This window comes from Alexandromys fortis, unplaced genomic scaffold, assembly GCF_014885135.2.
Source record: "Alexandromys fortis isolate MF-2015 unplaced genomic scaffold, M_Fortis_MF-2015_v1.1 scaffold_264, whole genome shotgun sequence".
NCBI lineage: Eukaryota > Metazoa > Chordata > Mammalia > Rodentia > Cricetidae > Alexandromys > Alexandromys fortis.
In genome coordinates, this window is record NW_026068140.1 from 1,506,164 (window position 1) to 1,516,354 (window position 10,191).

The following is a 10,191-nucleotide window of genomic DNA, read 5'->3' on the forward strand; positions in this document are numbered from 1 at the left end:
GGAACTAAATCCTGGTAACTGAGCCATCTCTCTCCAGTCTCTGACTTTGAACCTTTGATCCTCCTGCTTAGGACTCCCAGTGAGCACCCGCCTCCACTTTCCCAGTGCTGGGAGTGTGAGCAAGCTAGGGATAGAGCCCAGGGCTTTGTGCATGCTCTGTTGGCACTCAACAGTGCGCTAAATCTCCATCTCCACCCCTACACGTTTGCTGTAACTCCCTGCAGACTCCTCCTTACAGCCCTGAAATGTCTCAGTGCTCCTGAGCTCCTGGGAAACTCCTGCCTAGGCTTCAGCGCCAGCGTCCTGTGCTTCACGGTGCCCCCCCCCCATGAGAGCACCCTCAGGGTAATGACTTCATTGGAATCACTCCTCTTCCCCCAGTGCCCAGCAGGTGATGCCACCATTTTAAAAATCAATCCTGGTGGTCCCAGAGAGCTGGCTTAGAGGTTAAAATGCATTTACTCCAGTTCACGCCTCAGCACCCATGTCATGTGACTCATGACTCCTGCTCTAGGAATACCTAATTTCTTTGCCCTCTCCAGGCCCTGTGCCCATATGTACACACCACAGACACACATATACATAATTAATACAAATAAAATCTTTAAAAATAAGTGTTGCTGCCTGGCATGGTGGCACACAACTTTAATCCTGCACTTGAGAAAGGCAGGGGTCTCTGTAAATCTACAAAGTGAGCTCCAGGCCAGTCAGGGTTCCATAGTGAGACTTTGTCTAATACATACATACACACATACATACATACATACATACATACATACAAGCTAGAGCCTCAGACCTGTAATCCCAATCCTTGAGACACTGAGGTTAAGGGCATAGTTGCAAATTTGAGACTAGCCTGTGGTGTAGGAGGTCCTTCTGTTTGTGTGTTGCTTTCATTGGTTAATGGATAAAGAATTGGCCTAGTTGATAGGAAGGAACTTAGGTAGGTGGAGAAAACAGAACTGACCGCTGGGAGGAAGAAGGGCAGAGTCAGAGAAGCCATGGATCCTCTGCCTGAGATGGATGCAAGCCACAGCCACGTGGCAATACACAGATTAATGGAGATGGATTAAACTAACATGTAAGAGTTAGCCAATAGGAAGTTAGAGCTAATAGCCAAGCAATGTTTTAATTAATATGGTTTCTGTGTGGTTATTTCGGGTGTAAGCTAGCTGGGCGGCTGGAACAAACAAGGGGCCTGTTCCTTGCAACAAGCCTGGGCTACATATTGAGCCAAGGCAAGACCCTGCCTCAAAAAATAAATAATAAAGGCCTGAAGAGATGGTTTAAGGTCTCAGAGCAATTACTGTTCTCACTAAGGACCTGTTTCCAGCATCCACATGGTGGTTCACAACTATCTGTAACTCCAGTTCCATGGGATGTGATGCCCCCTTCTGGCCTCCAAGGGTTCCTGCATGCATGTGGTGCACATAAACTCATAGACAAACATATATACTATAAATAAAATAAACAGATCTTAAGATAAATAAATAAATACACATTAGAGAAAAAGACCAATAAAAAGGAGACAAGTCCAAGGCCAACAGTGGGAAATCTTTACTCTTTCCTGAGCACATGTACCCCATGGGCTAAAAACCCACAGAGAATGACAGCAACAGGTGTGTGATCGCCACACGTATGTTAGTTGTATAAAGCGTTCATACAAACTGCTCATTTACACACGAACACTAGTACTGACAGGCTGAGGACTCCTGGAGCCAGGGCCTTGCTGAACACTGAGGTGGCAAGAAGCCTGCTGAGGCCTGCAGGGGAGAGAGGCAGAGGACAGTGCTGAAGGACAGTTCTCTGGGAAGGAAGAAGCCACCTGCGGGTCAGCCAGGGCTGCCAGGCGCTGCTGCACACACTCGGCCGTCAGCCGTGCTTCCGGGTCTGCGTCCCAGCAGTCTTCTAGGAGCTCCCTCAGCCCCTCGGGGTCCTGGAGGAAGAGACTAGATCAGGCCTGGCCCAGAGTGGACATTGCAGTGCTCACTTCTCCCACGGCTCAACCCCACCCCACCGACCCTGACCCCACACTCCGCTGACCCCCACAGACCCTGCCCCCACACTCCGCACAGAGCCCTGCTGACCCCACCGATCCTGCCCCCACACTCCGCAGAGCCCCGCTGACCCTGCCCCCACACTCCGCTTGTGGAGCACCCTCAGTCCCATTCCCTAAAGTCCAGGCCCATGAGGTTTGTCCCCTGTGACAGACTCCCTGAATATCAATCAAAGGGTCGACTTTTTCCTCTGAGGATAATTCAGGCTGACAACTTAGATGCTGATGGAAAATTACTCTCCTTCCCCTAACCAGTGTGTCCTGCATTCAAAGCTTGCCTTCCATGAGCTAACCCAGCAGACATTTGTATGGTAGAGATTTCATGCAGGACTGTCAGGCAACTCTTTTAATCTTGTCACACCGAGAACCGGGTCACACCGAGAACCCGGTCACACCAAGAACGAGACCCATCGTGCCTAGAAACCTGTTCCACCCAGAACTAGCTTTAATTGGTCCACAGCAGAAATACAGGGTATAGTACAAAACGATGGGGCACTGGATTGAATTTGGGGGCCCACAGTACTGAAAGAGACACTGTCACAGGGGCAGAGCTCCGAGAGGGAGAAAGGCCAGAGAGGACTTCCTAGAGGAGGACACTGAAGGAATCAGGGGGTGGCGATATAAAAGGCTCCACGGGAGGGTGTATGGCCCAGGTGGGTGGAACCAGTTGTGTGAGACGTAGAGAAGACAAGGCAAACCGAGGGCAAATACAGCAGAGAAGCCCCTGAAATGCATAGCCAGCCCCCTCCGAGTCACGGCTGCGGAGCCTGTGCTTCTTACAGTGGTGGAGCAGCTCCAGGTGGATGGGATGCGGGGGCGCCGCCTCTCCTCTACTGCCAAGGCCCAGAGCTCACAGGCACTGGGATTGCTGCCCAGTTCTGCCTCATAGGCCAGTTGAAAAGGTGGTGGTCTGCGGTCTGGGAAAACATAGGCATTATGTTCACCCACCATGGTTAGGGGCTCCCAGGTAGGAAAACTAGGGGAGGCCATAGCCTTATACAGCTAGGAGGTAGGAGGGACACTGGGGGCGGAGACTTTACCAGGCCTCAGATCTGAACAGCGGCTCAGGATCTCCCACAAGAGCAGAGCCAGGGAGTAAATATCTGCTCTCTGAAGGGCTGTGCCCCAGTCCTGTAGGTCGAGAGTCCTGTCCAAGAGCTCCGGAGCCATGTACCTCTGGGTGCCAGCCTGGAGAAGATGTAAGGGCCAGAATCACCTCCACGGGAACCTGCCCTGCAGTGCTGGTCCAGATGTAAGGGCCAGAATCATCTCTACAGAAGCCTGCCCTGCAGCGCTGGTCCACGGCCCGACCGCTAGCAAAACTACAGCGTTGCCACAGCAATGGTTATATGCTCATCAGCACAACCATCATCCCAGGATTCACACTTTAAAAAACACTCACCTCCAAAATGACAGCTGGGCCTCCGGGTTGAGTAGGGGCTGAGGCAGGGGGCTGGGCAAGGCCAGGGAGCACCAAAGCAAGGCCCAAGTCGCCAATGGCGCATGACCTATCTTCCCGAACGAGCACATTCTGGCTGCTCAAGTCTCGGTGGGCAATACCTGGTTTATATTGACCTGAGGAGAAATCCAAGGTTTAAGAAACACAGGTCATCTGGTTTTCCTGAGAAGACAGAACTGGACACAGAGATGTGGCTCCTGCCTCTCTGCTGCCGCTCACTTACCATCCTGCCAGCGCTCCTCATGGAGGAATGCCAGGCCCTCAGCCAGGGACAGAGCCATCCTCAAGGAACTTCCCCAGTCACTGGTGTACTGAGTCAAGTAGTGGCACAGGGAACCCTGGAGAAAAGCAGGGGAAGAGCCGGGCACATGGATAGGGAAGATCATCCTAGGGTCAGACCCCGCACACACCAGCCTGCACCTCCCCAGCAGACAGAGACGCCCTGGCAGAACCAGGTCAAGACACCACAGACAATCAAGGCCTAAGAAAATGCATCAGTCAAAGTGACAGGAAAAAATAGTAATTATAGTTGGCTGTGATACTTCATGCCTGCCATCCCAGCACTGGGGAAATGGAAGGAGGCGGCTCAGGAACAGGCAGGCCAGGGTGGGTTACAGGAGACCCTGCCTGAAAGTGCACGCACACACATACACACATGCACACACACACAAGCATGCACTCACTCACGCATACACACACAAATAAAAAATAATAATTTTTGCCTGGCTGTGGTGGCGCACGCCTTTAATCCCAACACTCGGGAGGCAGAGGCAGGCGGATCTCTGTAGGTTCGAGACCAGCCTGGTCTACAAGAGCTAGTTCCAGGACAGGCTCCAAAACCACAGAGAAACCCTGTCTCGAAAAACCCAAAAAAAAAAAATAATAATAACAAAATATGGTACAATTACAGAATGGAATATCACTCAGTTGTAAAAAAAAATAATAATAACAATTTTAGCCAGATATGGTAGCATATGCTTGTAATCTCAGCACTCAAGAGGTTGAAGCAGGAAGCGCCTGCATTTAAGGCCTAATATGGAGGAGGGGGAGGTGTGGAGGAGGGTGACGGGAGGGGGAGGTTGGGGAAGGGGGAGGTGTGGGGAGGAAGTAGCTTAATTCAGAGGTACTGAGTATTTACTGTGATGCGGGCCCTTAAACAGGGTTTCCTGTAGTCCCCATGTGGACTGCAGTGATGGGGCTCTGATCACCCTGATTTCCCCTCTCGTGTGTGGGTACCCACACGGTACACGTGGGGGCAGAAGACAGCGTACTCTAGTTGGTCCTCTCCTTTCACCACATGGGTTCCAGGGACTGAACCAGGTCTGCAGGTTCCATGGAAGCACCTTTACCTACTGAACCATCTTGCTGGACCTTTTACCTTCTTTCCTTCCGTGCCCTACCCCCAGTGTTTTAGGGAGGGCCTCACTATGTATGTCTGTAACCTGGGCTGACGTGGGAGTCATTAGGGTATGGCTGCCATCAAGCTAGCCGTGATCCTCCTGCATGCCAGCAGTGTAGGCACGAACTACCACACCTGGTCAGAGGTCAGCGATGAACAGGAGTGGAGTTTGCATCCAAGCAGTGTGACTCAAGAGTCACTATCACATGCTGACTCAGAGGATTCAGGACAAAGGTAGTCCAGGCCGTCCCTCAAAACTCCTGGCCTGGGGTGTCAGGCCTGCATAGACATGGGTGGGTAGAGCTAATGGAGGAACAACTGGGACTAGGCCACTCGTGAGCACCTTTGGGTGTGCTGGCAACCTTGCCCAGGCAGCACTGTGACTCAGGAAGAGGTGATCATGATATAAGGGGAGAAGACAGAAAGTGCCACAATATAACAATAAACCGGATGCCATGGCTGTAAAGCCATCATGACTGCAGTACTTGTGACAGGCGGACGACACTGCCTGGCTCATCCTTTCTTTTCATTAAAAAAAGTCTAAGGGACTGGAGCAATGGCTCAGCAGTTACACTGCCTGCTCTTCCAGAGGATTGGGGTTGAGCACCCACACAGCAGCTCATCTGAAACTCCAGCACTGCTCTCTCCTGGCTTTCACATGAGTAAAACAACTATAATGTTGTATTGTTATTGTTGTTATAGGAAGGGGTAGTCTTTGGGAGCTTTGCCATAGTGCATGTGTGGAGGTCAGAGACAACTTTGTGGCGTTCTCTCCTTCCGCCTTTACTGAACTTAGGTCCCCAAGGCTTGCACAACAAGAATCTTTACAGCTGAGCCATCCCTTCCCCTCATGTCAATTTCTTTTAAATATTTATTTATAATGTATGCAGCATTCTGCCTACCAGAAGAGGGCACCCCATCTCACTATGGATGGTTGTGAGTCACCATGTGAATGCTGGGAATGGAACTCAGGACCTTGGGAAGAGCAGGCAATGCTCTTAACCGCTGAGCCATCTCTCCAGCCTGGAGACAGGGTTTCTTTGCGTAGCCCTGGCTGTCCTGGATCTTGCTCTGTAAACCAGGATGGCCTTGAACTCCCTGGAACTGCCTTTGCCTCCCAAGTGCTGAGATTAAAGGTGTGCACCGCCGCAGCAGCCACCACCACCACCTGGCTTCTGGATTATTATTATTTCTTTGTGGTATCCAATGCCCTTTCTGTTTGCTTCTAACACACTCGACACTTCTTTCTGTGTTTGCCCATTCCTACGACCGGTTCGTTAGTCTATAAAGTCTGTACAATTAGGGGCCAGGTGTGCTTTTTGAGCATCTAGCAGCGTTTGCCTTATTGTTTATAAACACTGGTTAAAGGAACAGATGAACGCATTAGACAGCTATGCCTGGATATGTATTTAACAACGACTCAGTGCTCGCTGGACAGTGGTGGTGCACACCTTTAATCCCAGGAGGCTGAGGAGCAAGCAGATCTCTATAAATGTGAGGCTAGCCTGCTGTACAGAACAAGTTGCAGGACAGCCAGAGACACAGAGAAACTGTCTCAAAAAGCCAAAAAAAGAAAACAGTTGTTTTAAGGAGAGTGTGAAGCAGGTGAGCAGGCATGGGTGAGGAACTACATAGCAGCTCACTTCCATGAGCACACACAGGCACGGTGCACATCGCAGACATTTCGGGGTGCTCACCTTAGGATACAGTTCCAGAACCAGCAAAGGCACAGATGGCAGAGGGCCAGGGCCCCCCTGGCCAGCCGTGATAAAGCGCACGATGTGGTCGTGTTGTAGGCCCGGCAACTGGTACACAGCTCGCTCAGCTCGGAACTGGGCCACAGCCCTTGGGGGAAAGGCCTTGATGGCTACCATCTCACCCTGAAGCCTCCCGGCCCAGACGACTGCGTGCCCTCCTTCTTGGATCACCTGGTGGAAGCACTGCACTAAGTGTGGACCTCTGAGATAACATCAGAGCCAAGCTACCCGCCCCCACCCCCAGCAGAATCTCCAGGAGTACCAGGGGCCCCACTCCTGCCCTGAAGCACCTGGGAGAAGCACAGCTCAGCCAGCTCGGGCAGTTCCTCACAGTCTCCACAGTCTCTGCCTGCGCCTGGCTCGGGGTCTGACCCACCGTGCACTCCGCAGGTCTTTCGTTGTAGCAGGGCTGAAGCAGAAAAGAGCCTTAGGGTAGGGTGCACAGGATGGGGGCAGCCAAGGGGGCTATGTGGCAAGAGAGCTTCATACAAGGAAATGTGGGGCTACAGAGATCCAGAACCGGGGTTCAGCGGAGCCGCGAGGGATGGGAGAGATTAGTACCCAGGATGACGCTACACATCAGCAGCGCGAGGAACATCCCCAGCAGCAGCAGTGCCATCCAGACGGGCCCACCTGGACAGCAAGGGAAGAGGACACGTGGGTGAGCACTGAACCTCTCCCTTCTGCTTTCCAACCCCCCCCCCCCGTGAGGGTCACAAGTCCCCTTATCTCCCAGTCACCAGGGCAACCAACTTCCCAAGGCCAGGAGGAGGGAATCTTTGGGTGGGGGTGGGCTGAGACTGCCCTGGTTCTCTTCTTGTCCTGACCTATGCTCCTGCCCCCTCTGGGCTCTAGTACCCTGGGAAAGGCAGCTACCTGAGGTAGACTGGGAATCCTGGGGGCCAGGAGCCCCTGGGTCCCCTGAAGGAGGCAGATGGCTGTAATTGGCATTACAGAAATCACTTCCACAGGAGCATGTGAAGAGAGTAGAGCCCGAGCGGGGGTGGGCTCGGGGGACTGGGTCACAGTGGGGGGACTCACAGCCTGGCTCATCACTGTCTCGACATCCTAATGGGATGGGGTTAGGGGAAGGAGAAAAGGGAATGAGAGTACAATGAGACTTGGGGGCAGAGAACAAATCCCTCTCCATCAGAGGCACCCCTTCCATCTGACATGCTTTTTTCCTCTACACAGTCCACTGCTCCCTCAACCCAGACGTGCCTCTCCCCTACCTAGCTCTCACCGACCGTATATTTTGCCATTCACCTTGCATCTCCACGTGTGCCTGGCCATGAGTCAGATTCCAGATGCCAAAGCAGCAATGACTGTAGAGGCAGCGGATACTCTTGGGGGTCCCTGGTCTTGCATCTAGCACTTCCCCCAGTGTCTTTGTGCTTCCCCGTACTCCAGGGGCCTCAAAGAACACACAGGTCCTCCTGTTTGGGGACACTGAAGTCCAAGGTGAAAAAAGGGGAGTCAAGAAGGGAGTAAAGTCAGGGACAAACAGCAGCCAAAGGGATAAACAAAAGAGGACACCAGGGCCAGTATGGCAGAGGCCTGATCCCCACCATGGGAACAGGTGGCTCTGCCCTCATCTTCACTCATACAGCCCACTCACCTCTTCTTCCAAATGGGTAGCTCTGCTTCGAGTACACCTTTCCCCTTCTCGGGTGGTGGAAAGACCCTGCCCTGTCAGTAGACACTTACCTTGTGCAACGGCAGGAAGCAGAGTCCAAAGCCCCAGTGTCCCCAGCATCCTGCTAAAGGATGGCAGCCAGACAGAATAAGCCAGCACAGCTAACCCAGCCAAGGCTTTCTACAGATACAGGGCACTGTAGGGCTTCCAAACCCTCAATCCCCAACTCCGCCCCCGTTGTCCTATCCCAGTCTCCGTGGGGGAGAAGACTGCTGTGGGGGAGAAAACAGGGAGAGAAAGGGAGGAGCAGAGAACCAATCTCATATCCTTTCTTCAACCACCTCCTCTTTTCTCTGCAGAGTGGGAGGAAGGGACCTTGGCTGCCTGGCTGAGAACCCTGTGATAACTAACTTCAAAATATCTACCCTTTGCTGACCTAGGAAAAAGGTGCTGGACCTTCAGCCTTTCTCAGACAGATGTCAAATGTTTAGAGTCATTTGGCTCTGCCCAAAATCCTTCCTGACCCATTATTGAGAGCTCAGATCTGCTGTATTTTGAACAGAGGAAGACTCTGCAGCTCACACTACAGTGGATCTCATTTTCCCAACTGGAGAGTCAGAAAGGAAGCCGGGCAGTGGTGACACACTCAGCACTCGGGAGGCAGAGGTAGGCGGATCTCTGTGTGTTTGAGGCCAGTCTGGTCTACAGAGCAAGTTCCAGGACAGGCTCCAAAAGCTACAGAGAAACCTGTCTCATAAAGCAAACAAACAAAAAATCCCCAAACAAACAAAAGAATCAGGAAAAATAAGAAAATTTTCAGTTTTTTGTGTTTGCTTTTTTCTTTAAATCACAGGCAGGGCACATGCCTTTAATCCCAGCACTCGGGAGGCAGAGGTTGACACAGAGAAACTCTGTCTCTAAAAACAAAAAAAACATTAAAAAAAATCACATCATGGAGTGAGCGAGATGGCAGAGCGGGCACATCGTGGGGTGAGATGGCTCAGTGCTCAAGAGTACTCCCCACTCTAGCAGGAGACGTGAGTTCGGTTCCCGCACCCAGAGCTGCACCTCTAGTTCCAGAAGACCTGACACCCTCTTTTGTCCTCCATGGACACCAGGCCGTGGAGGTGGTGCATGTGGTGCACAGACATACATGCAGCCCAAACACCCAGGTGGATAAAATACGAGAATTGCTCTAACTGCTGAGCCAACGCCACAGCCACCCGAAATAAAGCTTTAAACTGGAAAATGGTACCCAGGCAGTGGTGGCGCACGCCTTTAATCCCAGCACCTGGGAGGCAGAGGCAGGCAGATCTTTGAGTTCGAGGCCAGCCTGGTCTACAAGAGCTAGTTCCAGGACAGGATCCAAAGCTACCAAGAAACCCTGTCAAAAAATAAAAATAAAAAACAGAAAGAGAGAGAGAGAGAGAGAGAGAGAGAGAGAGAGAAGAAAATTCAGGATAAATGAGCTGTCTGTGGTCACTCTGATGTAAAGAAAATAAAACGTAAAGCAGAGCTGAGATTTGAACCTAGGTATGCATGACTCCAAAGCATGGGTTTTGTTCTCTGTATTATACAATGTTGCCTTAAAACAAATCCAAATTTCAGGAACTGAAGAAATGTTTCCATATTGGGCATGATGGCACACACTTTGGTCCCAGCACCCAGGACGCAGAGGCAGGTGAATCTCTGTGAGTTCAAGGTCAGCCTGGTCTACCTGGCAAGTTCCAGGACAACAATGGCTATGTAGACTATGTATCAAAAATATATATTTACACTGTTTACAATATTTCTTTACTTTTTTTTTTTTTTTTTTTTTTGCTTTTCAAGACAGGGTTTCTCTGTGGCTTTGGAGCCTGTCCTGGAACTAGCTCTGTAGACCAG

At 51.5% G+C, this 10,191-nt stretch overlaps 1 protein-coding gene across 3 annotated transcripts; it reads right to left on the minus strand.

Annotated features, from left to right (window-relative positions):
• Positions 1-1,533: 1,533 nt before the first annotated feature.
• On the minus strand, positions 1,534-8,585 carry Amhr2 (anti-Mullerian hormone receptor type 2). 3 transcript variants are annotated; one of them, XM_050126650.1, is made up of 12 exons: positions 8,379-8,585; positions 7,938-8,120; positions 7,713-7,739; positions 7,548-7,592; positions 7,233-7,304; positions 6,962-7,080; positions 6,612-6,842; positions 3,739-3,853; positions 3,459-3,631; positions 3,097-3,244; positions 2,837-2,973; positions 1,534-1,936 (listed from the first exon to the last, which is right to left on the minus strand). In XM_050126650.1, the coding sequence occupies exons 1-12, from the start codon at positions 8,425-8,427 to the stop codon at positions 1,676-1,678; spliced, it is 1,560 nt and encodes a 519-aa protein (XP_049982607.1). In that variant the 5' UTR covers positions 8,428-8,585; the 3' UTR covers positions 1,534-1,675. The 3 variants fall into 3 exon arrangements, with proteins under 3 accessions (XP_049982607.1, XP_049982608.1, XP_049982606.1); XM_050126651.1 differs by lacking the exon at positions 7,548-7,592; XM_050126649.1 differs by having other exon boundaries at positions 7,548-7,739; positions 8,379-8,584.
• Positions 8,586-10,191: the final 1,606 nt, after the last annotated feature.

Coding starts and splice junctions, on each gene's coding strand:
- Amhr2 (XM_050126649.1), bottom strand. CDS start 8,427: ATGCTGGGGACACTGGGGCTTTGGACTCTGCTTCCTGCCGTTGCACAA. Junction 8,121..8,378: donor GCTTCCTGCCGTTGCACAAG/GTAAGTGTCTAC, acceptor CTTGGACTTCAG/TGTCCCCAAACAGGAGGACC. Junction 1,937..2,836: donor CCTGGAGCTGCTCCACCACT/GTAAGAAGCACA, acceptor CTCTTCCTCCAG/GACCCCGAGGGGCTGAGGGA.